Source organism: Oryza glaberrima, chromosome 1, assembly GCF_000147395.1.
Source record: "Oryza glaberrima chromosome 1, OglaRS2, whole genome shotgun sequence".
Taxonomy (NCBI): Eukaryota; Viridiplantae; Streptophyta; class Magnoliopsida; order Poales; family Poaceae; genus Oryza; species Oryza glaberrima.
This window is the reverse complement of record NC_068326.1, coordinates 4,548,015-4,565,800: the sequence shown is the minus strand read 5'-3', so window position 1 is coordinate 4,565,800 and position 17,786 is coordinate 4,548,015. Positions and strand designations below refer to the sequence as shown.

The following is a 17,786-nucleotide window of genomic DNA, read 5'->3' as shown; positions in this document are numbered from 1 at the left end:
ACCATCTTCTCTCTCCACACTGCTCAGTAGCAGGCGGTGGACGAGGCAAGCATAGGATGGCAGGAGGCGACAGCGACGAAGCGACGATGGCAAACAAGGCAAGCACAGGTGGCTGACGAGGCGTGCACGGGAGGCGGCACAGGAGGATAGGGAAAGGGAAGGGAGGACAGTGCCGTCTCCGCCAAGTGAACCAGATCCACGCGAGAGCCCAAGGGGGTGAAGAGCTCTCCCAACGCTATTGTCTGTCCCTTCTTTGCTAGATCAGGTGTCGACCTCGCCGTCCCTTCCTACCTCACGCAGATCAGGGGACATGGAGCTCGGTGGGACGGTATGGAAGAGCTTGACAGCAACAAAGAAGGGGCGGTAGTCAACAGATTTTGACTCGAGGGGGGCAGAGGACGAGTTCAATGGAGATGGGGCGGTAGTTGACAAGGTGAACAAACTAGGCGGCGCCAGGGAAGGGGCAACAATCAGTAGAGGACAAGCTCAATGGCACCGGAGAGGAGTCGGTACCATGTTAGGAGGAGGAATAGTGTGTGTGGAGCCCACTATTGACATATTGTGTATTATCGTTTTCTATAAGAAAATTACTTTTTTATTATATGTGTAAGTTACTTTTAGATTTTACTAAATTACTTCTTAGGTATTTATGAAAGTAAATTGAATAAAGCCTAAAATTAATCTACATAAATCAAATTTACTTCCAAATTTTATTCTTATTCTTAAATCATCTTGTAGCGAAGGTATCTCTAGAATGGTATGGTTAGTCCTATTTTTTTCACAATATCATGAAATGTTACTTATACAGATGTAAAAAAGTCAGTTGTAATACCATGAATAGTTATTTTTATTTTTCTAGTCACCTCTCTACTATTATAAAAATTAAAAATGTTTTTTTATACTTTGGTACGTCGTCCGCATATGAGTTGGTTTTTAAGTCTGTTCGCTTTTAGAAATACAAATCCGATTTTGAGTCGGTTTTTAAGTTCGTTCGCTTTTGGAAATATAGAAGGAATCATATAAGAAATAGCTCTTTGAAAAACTCACATGCTAACTTGAGACAATCAAACTCCTAATTGCAGCTCATGATTTTCTAACAAAATATATATCCAAGCGAATTTAACAGAGTGAATTTCACCTTTACTAAAACTAAAATAGTCTTCACCCGTTACAACGCACGGGCATTTTGCAACAGGCATTTTTTCTAGTCCCTCTAATAATGTACTTGCTTCTAATATTGTGAAGAGAAAAATAGACCTATTTTCCCTAGAGTAATTATTTTAATAACGTGAAGGGTCACTAGCTTCTATTCTTTTAGAATAACTTCCAATGATGAAAATTACTTTTTTTTAAGAAAAACATAGTGATTACTTCAAAAATATATAAAATAAATGTATTTACCCGTCAATCTTCTCCACATTTTACTTCACATAATTTCTTAATTCAACATCTTCTACTATGTTTACTTTCAGTGATACGGAAAGTTACTTCTATTGTAAACTTAGTTACTTATAGGGTTTAAGTAAATTACTTTTGACTGTTTAAATATATTTAGTATTGGACTCATTTTTTCATATATTTTGAGTGAAGTACAATAGTTCAAATGGATTTAAAAAATATAAATCATCAAATGTTCTGTACTTCAAATAAAAAAAGGAGCTATAGTGCAAAGGAAAGGCAAGAAAGGAGCTATAGTGCGAAGGAAAGGCTAGTGAATTGGTTGGTACTCGCTCCGTATTTTAATGTATGACGCTGTTGACTTTTTAACCAACATTTGACCATTCGTTTTATTCAAATTTTCTGTGAAAATATGAAAATATTTATGCCATTCTTAAAGAATATTTGATGATGAATAAAGTCACAATAAAATAAATGATAATTACATAAATTTTTTGAATAAGACGAATGGTCAAACATTGGATAAAAAGTCAACGGCGTCATATATATTAATATGGAACGGTGTTATATATTAAAATATGGAGATAGTATTAAGAAAAGGCCAGTGAATTGGTTGGTATTGACCCCAGCCACGTGAATAGCGTTCTTTTTCATACAAGAGATTCTTGGTACGTCTGATCGACGATCTGCACATGTGTCGCTCGATAAGTCCAACATCGAATGTCCGCACGAAATAGATTTCATCACTAAACAAGGTGACCGCGCATATGCGCTAGGTAACTTCCTAGTTGGACTTAAAAGAAACTTTCTAGTTGAACTTAAAAATAAAAACTCAGGTCATGTTTAGTTTATGTCTCAAAATTTTTTAAAGTATACGGACACATATTTAAAGTATTAAGTATAGACTAATAACAAAACAAATTATAGATTTCGCATGTAAACTGCGAGATGAATTTATTAAGCCTAATTAGTTTGTCATTAGTAAATATTTACTGTAGCATCACATTATTAAATCATGGCGTAATTAGGCTTAAAAGATTTGTCTCGCAATTTACACGTAAACTGTACAATTGATTTTTTTTTCTCGTCCACATTTAATGCTCCATGCATATATCCAAATATTTGATGTAACGAAATTTTTGAAAGTTTGAAGAGAACTAAACACCGCCTTATCTTGATCGGTGCTGTACGATGTGGAATACTGTGGTATGTACTGTAGTAGTACACAGTAGCTATTTTACCCGGCCATCTCCTGCATTGTGTGTACTACTGTGTACACACACGGTAATGGCGCCGTCCTCCAATCCTACAGTCTAATTTATCCAAAATTCCAAGCCGTACGTGGCCGGCCACGTACGTCGGGTATAGCAGCTGCCACAAAGAAACCGCCGTTTAAGTCGAAAGAAGAAAAGTCTCTTGTAATAATATTTACGCCATTGCTTGTCCCGCTGCCACACATGCACATTCATCGCTTTTCTGATTGAAGATATATAGATTTTATCTAAACATTTTTTTCATGTTTTTTTAAAGTACTACAAAAATTTTCTATATAAAATTTACTTTAAATATCAAATATATTTATTTTAAAATTTATAATAATTAAAACGTAAGTAATCAAGCACTGAATATCCTAAACTTTATTTCATCTCAACCTATCTCAAGCACCCCACCTGAGGACTGAGTTAGGTACCCCAAACATCATTCGGTGATGGTCACGGCGCTGTCCCTTTACTCGCGCACGCAGGATCGATCGATCGAGCCCAAATCAATTTTTAATAAAAAAAAATTTAACAGTATATGTTTAACGTGTTAACGTGTTCTTCTTTTCAGTTAGATACAAGACAACTCACAAGATCCTAACCGTGAAAGTCTTATTTTAATTTAGTTTATTTTGGAACGGGGGAAGGATAGGTAGCAATGTGATCAGTGTTGTTACGTCGTTTCAAGAGAGAGACTTCCTCCTACTACTCCCTTCATCCTAATTTAAACGTTGCAATGAGTTTTCATATCTAACTTTAATTGTTCATCTTATTTGATTTTTTTAAAAGAAATAAAACATAAGTCACGCATAAATTATTATTTATGTTTTATCATCTAATAACAACAAAAATATTAATCATAAAAATTTACGAACGATCAAAATTAGACATAAAAAATCATAGATTCGCTTAAATTGTGACGGATGGAGGACGTGTACGTACGGGCACAACACGTAGTGCTTTTTTTCCGTAACAATGGGTTTGTGAAAAAGTCTTCTCTTAATACGGATCTAATACTTGAATTGGTACGGACTACGGAGGAATTAAGGCACCGTCCTGTCTCGGCTGACTCAGCAACTCCGGCCCAGAGCCGGAGGCCGGAGGGCCAGCCTCCGCCATGAACTGATTGATGAACTCATGAACACGCACTTACTTGTACTTCCCTACAATATTGAACTCGTTGGAAATTCTTCTCGAAGTATATAGGATGATACCTCAATTGGAAAAGTATTTTCTATACGGTGTAGGAACATGTTAAATACCTATTATCGAATTTGTTGGAAATTTCTCTCAAGATTATGCACCGGATACGTCGATGGGAAAGTATTTTCTACACCTTAGTGCTACAACACCTGAGTTATATAAAAATTTAATGAAATTTGATAAAAATATATTACGATAATATAAGACAATATACAAATATGCAAGTCTAAACTCGATCTACATATGAAAAAACAAATTTTATATGCTTGTACATGTAGTGTTCATTGCTTGATTTTATTTATTTTGTTTCTCTAGTTATTGAACAAATTTAGTCTTGCATGTTTGTCATCCCAAATTGATGTTACCAATTTTTTAAATTTTTCTATAACTATTTAAGTTACAAGCAAATAAAGGGTGCCATGACACTTAGAATAGAAAAACCCAGAAATCTATAACTTGCGCGTGCAATTGGGGGATGATGGAGAAAAAAATGAATACAAAAGAAAAAAGATTATTTTTCATCCACCCTACACATACAATCTTTATCTTTATCTTTACCTATATCTCTTCTTTATCTTTATAAAAACTAGCAAAATACCCGTGCGTTGCACCGGGTAATGTCGTGTTCGATAAATTTTGACTGAATGATTTTTTTAATCACAAAGGGGTTTTAAACAATTATTCCACATGTATGTGTATGATATGAACTATGTTCATGACACGTTAGCGTAATGATTGTATCATGGGAGGAACAAACGGTGAATGCCTTACGTCACTTTTATGCAAGAGTAGATGGACAAAAATTTGTATGATTAAAAAAATGTATTTAAAATAGGTAAGTTTATTATAAAACTAATGAAAACCAGTTTTTGCATATTTACTCATAGTCTCGTAGTGGTAACACGTGGATGATATATAGCGTATAGACTTTAATATGTCGTGTTTCGTAGAAATTTTTGTCTCAAACAAATATTAGAGTAAATATTGCGATGATTATGATGTGAAAAATAAAAAAATAGTTAAAAAATGTCACTCGTCTGTGAAGTATGTACCTGTACCTTAACACTTATTTTTCAACGGAAATCAATTTGGTGGATTAGCAAACTATAGGAAATTGACCGCAATTAACAAGTCTACTACAATTGTAGTTTTTTTTAAAAATATATCAATTGCCTGGTTAGATAGGCTTATCTCTCTCGCTACACATTACAATTGTCGATTGAAAAGGTTAATGAGAATTTTAATATTGGGTGTAATAGCTCTCTCCCTAGTTGTTCCTGGGATGGTGTACCTCCTGGTTTGGATGGAGGGTCTGGTTGCCGGCGATTTGACCGCATCAGAAAGTTAATGGAAATTTATGTTCCGCTCAACAAAAAAGAATTTTAATATTGGGATTGCTATACACTATAATTTAAAAGTTGATGAAATTTGTTTCTTGATTTTGCACCGAAAGCCCATTTCTTCCTTCTTATTTAGCCCTAGGCTAGTATCCCTTTCACTTTTTCCCCGTATTAGAGCATAAAATTCGGGATAAAAAAGACCAGAAAGATCACCAATCGGTCAGATTCGGCCTGGGCGGTTGCAGGAGGCGCACGGTGCAATAGATCAGTTCGCATTCGGGAAAAACAACGACAAAAAACCGGACGAAAACCAAAAAAAACAACGGACCAAAATAAATCGGAAGCTTTGTGTTTTTTTTATATATATACATATAAATATATATTTTCTGAGTAATTGATCATAATTTTCCAGCAATTTTAAATGGATCAAAATAATGGCAAAGAAAATTATGTACATAATAAAATGAATTAATTCGGCAAAATTAAATAAAATCTTATTTTGGCCTATTACTTCCATAACCGGCCCAAAAAATTGGCCCGACCTGTTTAGCACATGTGCACGTGATCGCGCGGCGAACGGCCCATCTAACGGCGACAGCCCAACGCGGGGCGAACTCTGCATGGCCCAGTTGTCTTCCCTGGCCCAAAGACCGCGTGACCCAACAGTGGTGGTGGCCTAGTTCGGATCGGTCCCGCAGCGATGAAATAACCGGCCAGAGGGGGCATACGAAAACCTTAATGTCCGACGAAATCGCTGGCCGATGAAATCCCCTTTCTCCCCTACTCTCGTTGATCCAATCTCTGTTTTTCTTCGTCTGTCTCCCTCCTCCACCCGAGTTGTCGCCGACCAGATCGACCACCAGCTCTAAGCCATCGTTGCTGCTTGCGTGGATCCGCTGTCGGCGCCTGTTTCCTGTTGTCTCTCCGCCTCCCTCTCACGCGGATCCGCCCTCCCTGTTTTTGTTTGATTTTGCTTAAGCGGGGGATGATGACGTACGGACTCTTGGACTTACAACCGAAAATACGGAAAAAAAGAGAGGTGATGATCAGAAAGTTATGGATATTTTAAATATTTAAGATTAAGATTAAGATAAATTTTTTTTTTGAAAAACCCGACATCTATCGTATATTTATGGCAAATTTTGCTATAGAACACTTCGACTTCGTGCTTTTAGCCATAGGATACTATCCGAACTCATTTTTGGGGGAAAACACTCCATAAACGTGGTAATTTACCAATGGACACCGCGCCGATTAGAATAATAATTTCTAGTTGAAGAGAAGAGAGAAATCGTGTAAAATGTCAAAAATACCCTTGGGCCCACATGTCAGCTCTCCTATCTCTCTTCTCTTCTCTCTCTATCTTCTCCCAAGCGATGCCGGTCACCGCTGCCGCGCGGCGCTTCTTGAACCGCACCCACATCCGCTTTAGGTCGCTCGCCGACGGCACGTCCTCCCGCCCGTAGCTCGCCCGCCAATTGCTCTCTTCCGGCAAGATCGGGTACATCAGCAGTGGGAGACGCAGCAGCAGCTGCACCCAGTTCCGAGCACCGCGCCATCCTAGATGCGCGACGGATCCCCATCGCGACCTCTCCTCCCTCTTCAATCTCTCTCGATCTCGTCCGGCCAGTCGCCACCGCCGTCTGTCTTTGCACCGTCGTCGTCGTCGTCGCCACCGCCGCTGCTGCATTCGCCGTCGCCATGCCGACACGTTCGACATGCCGACGCAGCCGTCACCTGCACGTAGCGCCACCGCCACACCACCGCCGCCCCACGCAGTGAAGGCATAGTCACCACCACGCCGCAATTGCCGCAACCACCATCTCCACGCGTTGTCGGCATCGTCGCCGCCGCAAAACGTCTCCCGGTGCTATACTCCGCCACTACCGCTGCCGCACGACTGCCGGCGCTCCCGGCGCTCCACTCCACGGACAACGGCGCTCCCGGTTTTTTTGACTGGAGACGACGCTCCCGGTTGAAGAGAGATGGAAGATATGAAATGTGGGCCTAAGGGCATTTTATAACTTTCACGCGATTTCTCTCTTCTCTTCAACCGAAAATTAGTATTTTAATCGGTGGTGTCTATTGGTACATTACCACGTTTATAAAGTGTTTCCCCCAAAGGTGAGTTCGGGTGGTGTTCTATAGTTAAAACCACGAAATCAAAATATCCTGTAGCAAGGTTTTAACCTATATAAATCTTATAGCGTTTGTTCTTTAAAAAAACCGACTCCTACTAACAAAACCGGAGACAACCGACCACAGCCAGACTTATCCCCACAGTCCAGAGGCCACAGCTCCCAGCCATCCATCGTTATCCACAGGCCGCAGCCGCCATACTCCTCCTCCACAGCCGCCCCCTCCTCCTCCTCACACTCCCACCCACCCCCAGCGCCGCCGCACACCACCTCCTCACCACCACCACCACTACCTCTGCCGCATCCGCCTGCTGCCACCGGCCCACGTCACGTGGTCACGCCTCCCCGGCCTCGTCGCCGCCTTCCTCCTCCCTCTCCCTCTCTGTCCCGAGGCAGCAGCGGCGGGTCAGGGGCTCCCGGCGCGGCGGCTCCTCGACGCAGCAGCTGCCCAGCGACGCGGCGGCTCAGGACCTCCACAGCGGCGGCCTCCCTCTCACCCCTCCCTCTCCTCTCATCCCCTATGTGATGTAATTTATTTTGTGATTTCCTCTTCTCTCATGTTATGTATGATTTATTTTGTGATGTGATTATTGGATTGTCTCATGTGCTGGATTTATTTTGGGATGATTTTGTAATGATGCCGATTGGATGGGATTTAGTTTTTGGTTAGATTTGTGATGATTTGGGATTGGTTGTGGGATGTTCAGACCGGATAAAGCGGAAGGAGGTGCTTCTGCTTTAGTTTTTTTAGGGATTTGGGATTTGTTTGTGTGTTTATTTGTAGCGTCGATGTAATCTTTTTTAATTTAGGTTTGTGAGCTTAATCTAGCAAACTGAAGCAGGAATCGGGCGCTTTTTTTGGATGCGGTGGGGAAAATAGTGCCAGATCAGATCAGAAATCGGATAACAGAAATCAGATGCGGTGTGAAAAATCGCGGTGATGGACGAAAAAATGTGGGTGAAAAAGATGTGACGATTGGAAAAATACGAATATTTATATTAGTTACGGATTAAAGATGTTTTTGCCGGTATTTTGGTACGTCATATGTGTATGAGTCGGTTTTTAAGTTCATTTGTTTTTTGAAAAATATATCCGTATTTGAGTCAGTTTTTAAGATTGTTCACTGTTGCTAATATAAAAGGAATCATATAAGAAATCTATTTAAAAAAACTCGCATGCTAATTTGAAATGATCGGAGTACTAACTGCAGCTCATGATTTTCTAAAAATATATATATCCAAACGAACTCCCACATTGAATTTCATCTTAACTAACCATATAACAATAATAAGATTAAAATTAAATAATAAGATTAAAATTAAAATAGTATTTAACCGTTGCAACACACGGTTATTTTTTATAGGACTCATCAAAAGATTCGTAGTGTTTTTGTCATCCTACTTGATATACCAACTCTGAAAATCTATACTTTTACCTATATTAGCTTTATCTCTACTATTATATATATATATTAATCCGGCTCCAACTCGGTTTTGTTCATCGCGGCGATAGGCTTTGGCTCCGCGTCCGGGTCCGTTTGAGAGAGAACGCGGTGTCGCGCAGGAATGTGTTTTCATTGGACTCCCTTTTCCCCGAGTCCCTTCCCAGCGAAAACGGATCCTCTGAGACGCAGAGAAATCTACGTCATTGGAGGACATCGCTAGGCCGCTCGTTCGGCAGCACACCAACGGGCACCTTCAAACTGCAGCCTCGCTCTCGGCCACTTCGCGCTCGCCAACGCATGGCCTTCGCCGACGGTGCGGCAGCGCACGCATGGCCGCCGAGTGCATGCTCCGTCGGTGGCGCCGGCAGAAGGTCCTGCATGCACACCTCCAAGTCTCTCGATCTCCTCCGTCCCGGCGGCCGGCGAGGGAGAACCCATAACGAACACACCAATGCGGCATAAACATATCATGAATATATTAAATTGGTAAAGAATCAAACCCTGGATATATATGCAAACAAAAATCTTCTGTTTGTTTATCACTGACTTTATGCCTGTGTCAAACTTATATGCTTCCTTTCAGGCAATCGTTGGACTGTGCAGGGTTGCAGCTGTTATTGGGGTTTGTTGGTGCAATTTCCTAACTGTCATTTACATTGGTAAGAGGCTGCTACTTCAAACCTTCTTCCGAAAATCCCTCTCATTCAACCTCTGAATGTCAGAAATTTCATGTCTGTCACTATTTTCTGAATGTACGCAGTCCACTGTATTAGCGACAAATGTCACTGATATTTCATATTTGATTAACTGGAACAGGATTTGTTAGTGCTCACACACCGCCCGTGCTCTACGAGAAGTATATATGAAGATCAAGTTGATGATTTCCTCTGCAATATTCTTGGCCTGCTGCGTGACCAGTATCAGAAACTCGATCAAGTTGTGTTGAGCAAGAAAGTTTTGTCAAATTAATTAGTTATATTAAATCTAATTTAACATCACAAACATATTTTGTGGTCACGATTATTATTGAGAGGAAAAGTCTTTTACAGTGGTATATGTTTGACTGTCTTGATGTGTGATCACTGATCAAGTTCTGTTGAAACCTTCAGCATATATTTATATTATTCTTCCATTATATCATCACTGTCAGATTATCAGTGCCCCCTCAGTAGTGGTTATACAAACGTTGATAGTACTCCCTCATTCTCTAAATGTTTGACACCGTTGACTTTTTTAAACATGTTTGACTGTTCGTTTTATTCAAAAACTTTTGTAATATGTGTAAAACTATATGTATACATAAAAGTATATTTAACAATAAATCAAATGATAGAAAAAGAATTAACAATTACTTAATTTTTTTGAATAAGACGAACGGTCAAACATTTTCAAAAAAATCAACAGCGTCAAACATTTTAGGATGGAGGTAGTACTATTTTTTCCCACACATCAGCATATCTATTTTGTTGATTTTTAGCTTCAATAATCTTATGTGTGCTGCTTAGTAACAAATTGTGTTTACGGTTTGTTTGCGTGTTGGTGGCCTGGCCGCAAATAGCCCAGTGGGCCGGCAGGACGTGGGTTGGCGGGTTGCCACAATACACCTCGCGGAAGCTGCAGGCAACCACAACCCGCCCACCTACCTACTCCCTCCGTCCCTAAATATTTGACGCCGTTGACTTTTTAAGGGTCCCTTTAAATCGCAGGGTAGAAAAAACAAAGGAATAGGAAAAATACAGGATTCTGACAGGAATTGAAGTGTAAAACAGAGGATTACAAAACACAGGAAAAACACAGGAATGGTCGTTTGATTGGAGCGCAGGAAAAACGCAGGAATCGAATGAGAGAGATAGACTCAAAGAAAATTTTCCAAGAGGTTGGAGCTCTTGCTAAATTTCCTCTAAAATCCAGATGCAATGTGCCATTCTATAGGAATTTCATAAGATTTGGAAAGCTTCAATACTTTGAATCAAAGGACCAAATAGGAAAAATTCCTATAGAATTTGAATCCTATGAAATTTCTATATAAATCTTTTGATTCAAATGGGCCCTAAAGACCGTTCATCTTATTAAAAAAATCTAAGTAATTATTAATTCCTTTTCTATCATTTGATTTATTATTAAATATACGGTCTATATATTTCACAAAAGTTTTTGAATAAAACGAACGGTTAAATATATTTAAAGAACTCAACATGTAGAGATGGAGGGAGTATATCCTTACCAATGCCGCCCACCGGCCACCATCTATCGTCTACCGGCGCACGAAGGCCCCGCTGCCCGCTTCGCTCAGCACGCGGGAACAAGTCAAGACGGTGATGCCGCGCCGGACGTACGTACGCCGACGGTGACGCGACGACCACCACCACGGCGTACGGCCTCGATCGGTGGCCCGCGCGGGGCATGTACAGGTCGGCTTTCCAGGGGATAAATGTGGCCGTGCCGGACGATCGATATATATCCTGGCCTCCTTTAAGACGAGTCGACGTCAATGAGCTCGATCGATTATGTCGCTGTCTCCACCACTGGCCGGCTAGCTGCTCACCGACCAGCTCACTTAATTAGGTCCCTGTTTCAAATCAAATCTGATCAGACTTTATGCCAATGTGATGGGAAAGGGCCTGTTGACTTTGGTGGCAATTTCAATCATACTATTTTTTAAGGTAAAGTTGCTAAAATTTTAGCTACGTTTAGTTTGTTATCAAATTTGGTAAATACATAAGAAAACCTGCTAAATTTTGGCAATATTGCCATCTTGTCAAAATTTGGTAAGATTTATGCATAAATTATCTATGTGTATATGGTTGTTCTTTTAAAGATATTTTTTGATCTTTTAAATTATCTATATGTGTGTATTTGGGAAAGTTGTCCTTTTGTTTTTCTTTTCTTTTTTTTTTTGGGGGTTTTGCATCTAGAAGTAAAGGACAACACTCGTTGCTTGCAAAATGCAGGGAGAGTGGGAGGCACGGCTGCACGTGGCAGTGTCACTGCTGCCGCAGCTGTATACTCTGGATGCTGCCCCAATATATTAAAAGTATTTCACTATGTTATTAATTTATAATTAGAAATCGCAAATATTGACAGCATATTCTTCCCACAGCAACTGGATCATTAGGAAGTAGGAACACATAAATAAGGACTGCTTTAATTAGTAGGTTAATAAATGAAGTAGTATTTATTACTGGACTAGAAAATTCCTATGCATCGCAACGAGTGGAAACAATTTTAGTTATACATATCTGCTCCGTACATGCGTGATTTTTTTTAAAAAAAACATCATTTTTAACATTTTTGCAATTTTACATATATATATATATACACGTATATACATATAGATATATAAACATATATATATATATATACATATACATATATACATATATACATATGCATATATACATATATATATATATATATATATAATTAAATTCATCAACTCTCACAACTAATTATATATGGATAAGGAGCCGGGCTCTACTGACGGTATTGTACCGCGATGTCCTCGCAGAGTATGGCACTGAATTCAAGCACTAGGAGATAATAGACATGGCTCCGCTGATGCGTTAGGCATCTACCCCAACAAGATCTTCACGTCCTCGCCCCACAGCAACGACATCGACATGGTTAGGCCATTAGCAGGACAAGCTACGCAAATCGAATGGCCTTGTGAAAAAGGGGCTTCCACGTTGGATGGACTGCTTAAAGAAACTCATTCTACAATGCATGTATCCTAACAGTACTAACACGAAATTTTCTATTTCAACCCTTATGTTTTTATTCTAGTCCGCCCAAATCTGATACATCCAGAATTTTATAAAAAGGACCCTAGCAACCACAAAATAATCACAAAGGGAGTATAAAACAACCTCACTCTCCACTCCCCAATCTCTCACCGTCGGCCATCACTCCCTCTCCCGGTGTCTCTCCTTGGAAGCACCGGCGATGCTTGGTCCTTCTCCATCTTCGCCGACGCCACCCCACTCCTCGACTCCTCGTCTCCTCACCTAGAAGGATCGAGCTCAGCAAGATCATGGTCGGCGTCTGGATTGAACCCGGTCGGCCCAGACCGAGCTCAGGGGTGCGGAACAAGCCCTTCCACCACCTGCTCCTTCCTCACCGTGGTGCCTCCCAGCAGCCACCGGCTTCGTACCCTTCGTCCCTTCCTGCACCGCCGCTCCTTTCCCCCTTCCGGCATTCGCCCTCGCCACGACGGCGGTGCAAATTGAGGTTTTGCCCCGAATCTCATCCTCCACTCTCGCACCGACAACAAGTTCCGCTGCCGCCTCTTGCGTCTCCCACGGCGACGAGCTCAGTGCCGCCGTCGGTGCAAGCCTTGACCACCGGATCTAGCCTGGCACGAGGCGACAAGGCCGGAGATGGAGCTCGGCGGCATAGATCTGGTCAGCGACGGCGTAGAGCTAGGGGCTGCAGCCGCCGTCAAGCTCCTCCGGTCCATGGCGGGGCGCGATCTCCTCTCTCTCTCTCTCTCTCTCTCTCTCTCTCTCTCTCTCTCTCTCTCTCTCTCTCTCGCTTTTTGACGGTTCTGACAAAGCCACTCGTTCTCCATTTGGTTGCGAGGGACTCAACATATGCATACATGGAATGGAATCTCCTCGGTGGCAGGTTGGGGCTGGATGCCACCTAGGAGCACCGTGAAAGGCCTTAGGTAGTGGCTTTAGGACATCGAGATTTCGTCTAGCTGACGTTTACACCAATGCAAGTTAGCACATTTTTCATTTTTGCGATTCGCTAAGTACTCTTTCTGTTCCAAAATATTACAACCTAGAAATTTATCCTTATATTACGAATCTGGACAGGGGTCCTATCCATTCTAGAAGGATATGGATTTTTATCCATCGAGGGATATCCCCTCGTTACTTATATGTCATTAATATAAATTTTTTTAAAAAATGACAACATAGATTAATATGAAATATATTACTCCACAAACATGCAAACTCAAATTAGACTTCTACAAGTTACAACAAAAGGAACAAATTAAACTGAAAATAGTTATCGTACGCTCGTAGTTATATTTGTTATTTTTGTTAGAACTTGTAGAAGTTGATAACTTGCATGTTTGAGTGATACATTTCATATTAGTCTATCTCGTAAAAAAATGACTATTTAGGTGACAAACATGAAACGAGTGGATATCCTTTTGAGAGATGAAAATGTCTCTTTCTTGTTGCTTACGTATCATCTTATAAAAAAATTATCTAAAGCCTCGATCTCTACCGGATCCTCTCTCTTCACCTCGCCGTCGGCCTCCGGCGGCGCTGCCGCCTCTTCGTCGTTCTTGGTGTCGTCGGGGCGGGTGGACAGCCGCGCCTCGAGCTCCCGGTTCTTCTCCTCCAGCTCCGACAGCTTTGACTCGAGAGACTTCACGTACTCCCTTGCTCTGTTCAGTATCGACGTCTTGTCTTTCTGCCATTAAAATTGATCGAGAAATAATTTAAGCAAATATTAGTCAAGATCAATACTAATCAATAGAAGAAAATGTTCATGAATATGCTCGTGTATACGTTCGTAATACGTACAAATGTACGTATTAATAATTGTACCTTGGAGCCGGGAGGGAGGACGGCCTTGAGGGCGACGAAGCTGTCGTTGAGCTTCTCCCGCCGCTTCCGCTCCGACATCGTGTGCTGCAGCTGGTTGTTGCCGGACAGCGGCGGCGGAGCCGCCTCGGCCGCCGCCGCTTGCTGGTAGTAGTACTGGCGGCGCCTGTACGTCGTCTCCATGTGCATCTTGGCCAGCGCCGACATGGCCGTCTTGAACATCCTCTGCCCGCACGCCCCCGGCTTGGGCGCCCTCCTCGGGCCGAGGTGCCGCGCGTACCGCCTGAACGCGCCACCGGTCACCTGCGGCGGCGGCAGGCCGGCGGTGTAACGGCCGTGCTGGGGCTCGTTGCGCACCAAGGGTGGTGGTGGTAATAATGGCGCCACCTGCGAGGACAACTCCGGGTAGAATCCCGTCGCCGCCGCCGCTGCCGCCGACGACGAGGTGTCCGGGCTGTACGACACGGAGGCGGAGCGGAAGGATGCCGAGGAGGATGACGAGGAGGGGAAGCTGCCGGCGGCGGCGGCGACGGCGTGGTGCGTCGACGGCGAAGGCATCAGGAGGTCGTCCACCATGGCGGCGCCGTACACCGCGGACTGATCATCGTCGTCATCCATGCTCAGGTGCATGCTGATCTGCACGTCATAATTAATTAATCCAACGCCTACCAAATTAATCCTGCAATTTCTTTGATTTTATACGCATTGTTCTTGATCGATCAGAGGCTCGAGGCCTCGAGCTAGCTAGTGAATCAATGTACAATTAAACTGCAGCAATTAAGCTTGCCTCATTGAGACGGTGCTGAATCTGCGAGCTGATGAACTGCTGCTCCCTTTGCTCGAACTCCCAAGAACCGCAGCTATAACCATATACGTAACTGATCACCAGCCAAACAACGCAAGAACAGTGGAATTTACAAATTACAGAGACGATATTATCGTCGCGATCAATCGATCGAATTCCTGATCCGAGAGATGGAGTAGCTACCTGCTGGCAGCATAGCCACAGGTGAAGCCGTGGTTGCCGGCGCCGGTGGCGGTGGCGCCATTGGTGTAGCCATGGACGATCCAGCCGCCGCTGTCCATGATATGATCAGATAACCACCACTTCTGTTGCTTTGCTACAGCTCGATCGATGATCTAGCTATGTGTTTGATCGGCACAATATCGATATGATACAGTTGATGCTGAACATGCAGACATATATAGTTATATACTAGCAGTATCTAATTAATAAAGTATAAGATGAGGAAGCTACGAAGAGCACAACTCCGAATGTGTGTCCGAATACAAAAATATAGCCATTGAAGGCAGCCGTAGCATGGAGCAACTGATCAACTGAACCAGTAGCAATTAATCCACGTGGGAGATATATAAACACATTGTCTTGTAGTAGCAAATATATATTACTACCACATATATAGTATATATGTAACGTACATTTAGTATCTGGAATCAGTGATTGATTAAGAGATTCATGTGGAAAAAGAGAAGAACTAAAGGCGCCTGATGACTATCATAAGCCATTAGTAGATTAATTAGTGGCAAACTAATTGCCTGAGTCTGGAGTATCATACTCCACGGTCAATGACGGAATCTAACTAAGATATATCAATGGAGGATGGATAGATGATAGATCAGTCCACGGTCAATTTGGTTGGCTAGCTAGCTGGATCGATATCCATGAGAGAATGTGGGAAAAAGAAGCAACTGCTAGCGGCCGGAGCCGGGAAGCTTTAATTTATTCAGAGATCGATCGACAAGAGATCATCTTCGTCAACACTGTGTAGCTAGATATTTGACAGAACTTTTGCATCTGTGTGGTACCTTGCTAGCGAAAGATTGCAGGAATTAATAATCCCAGTTCCGGTTGAGTTTCTGATGACTTTTAGAGAATGATGATGATGATTAGCCCGTTGTTGTGACAGTAAAGTCGTGGATGCGTATGTAACTTCATTCACCCACTACAGGCCCAAATCAAAGTCTCAAACTTAACTGCCTGTATGCCTGTATTGGTCTCGCAAATCCGACAAAGGTAGCGAAACTATATCTACTAGCTACTCCCTCCGTGTCTGGTCACAGGACGTTTTAACTTTAATTAAAGTCAAACTACTTTAAATTTGACTAATTTTATAGAAAAAAAATAGTAATATTTTTAACCTAAAACTAATATATTATGAAAAATTATTCAATTATAGATATAATGAAACTATGTTGGTGTTGTATATATTACTACTTTTTTCTATAGAACTAGTCAAATTTAGAGTAGTTTGATTTTGACGAAAATCAAAACGTCTTATGATAGGGAGTAGTCGCAAGTAACGACGTTGAATTGTAGTATAAGTACGAGCATGCGTATATGTTGCAAGGGATGTTCCAACTTTCGATATTTGCCCCCATTTATAGCATCACTAGGAAAAAACCATTATATTTTTACGGAAGTTGGTAATCGATTTCTAATAGGTGTTTAGTGAACTGCTTATGTTTAGGCGAGTAGAAAATTATCAGTATCCCGATTCGTATTATAGTATCTTACGATACTATGATCCAACCAAGCCGAAACAATACCGATCTCATCTAGTATCCTAATTTTTATAGTATCTCAATCCTACTATTCATTACTAAACGATCCTACGAAATCTTAGGTGTTATCTCAATTCTACGATCCCTACGATACTACAAAATATTATTTAAAATAAGCTGGTTTCAAAATATTGTAAATAAATATGCTCAAGTTTATATAAAAATCAGTTAAATATATCAAAACCAACGTGATTCCTGTTGATAAATGTCTCTATTTGCATGACATATATTATTACTATATTTTTTATATAGAATGGCCATATGTAAATAATATAAATATTAATTAAACTTTAAAAAAGAAAATTTCATAGTATCCCGGTACTACGATATGATCCTACGATACGATATTACTTTGAGCAAAATGATATTGTCTAGGATCCCAATCCTGACAACCTTGGTAGAAATAAGCGGTTTGTATGAGCGGATTGTACATCGGTGTATGAAAATCCATTTTTACGGGCCACCTCTAAAAATAAATTTAATCTTTTCAAAAAATAGTTGTTAATTTGCAAAAGCCTGATAAAATATTTTGTATTTTACTAGAGGCTCTATATACACTATGTGCATGTGAATAGAACATTTCACATTTTAGTGGGTGCAAAAATATTTTCATAAGTTACATGATTTTCCATACGAGATATCTACAAAGTTTATCGACTACAAAGCTATAGGTCTTGTCGAACTCTAAAATTTTTATATAGAACTCGTATTAATCTAAGGTCTCTCAAATATTTGTATTTCAAAATAGACGTAGGACCTTGTAACGAATATACAGAACCCTAATCGATCTCAAATAAAAAAAATAACTACAAAGCTGGAGATCTCGTCAAGAGCTATACTTTCATATAAATATGTCTTC

General features: G+C 41.1%; 1 protein-coding gene and 1 long non-coding RNA gene across 2 annotated transcripts; one reads left to right on the top strand and one right to left on the bottom strand.

The window, feature by feature from the left end:
• Positions 1–8,835: 8,835 nt before the first annotated feature.
• Positions 8,836–9,826, top strand: LOC127760645 (uncharacterized). Its single transcript, XR_008015115.1, has 3 exons — positions 8,836–9,269; positions 9,367–9,442; positions 9,600–9,826. It is a non-coding gene; the product is annotated as an uncharacterized LOC127760645 (long non-coding RNA).
• Positions 9,827–13,811: 3,985 nt separating this feature from the next.
• Positions 13,812–14,976, bottom strand: LOC127760336 (putative transcription factor bHLH041). Its single transcript, XM_052284577.1, has 2 exons — positions 14,348–14,976; positions 13,812–14,210 (listed from the first exon to the last, which is right to left on the bottom strand). The coding sequence occupies exons 1-2, from the start codon at positions 14,972–14,974 to the stop codon at positions 13,983–13,985; spliced, it is 855 nt and encodes a 284-aa protein (XP_052140537.1). The 5' UTR covers positions 14,975–14,976; the 3' UTR covers positions 13,812–13,982.
• Between the last annotated feature and the right edge of the window lie 2,810 nt (positions 14,977–17,786).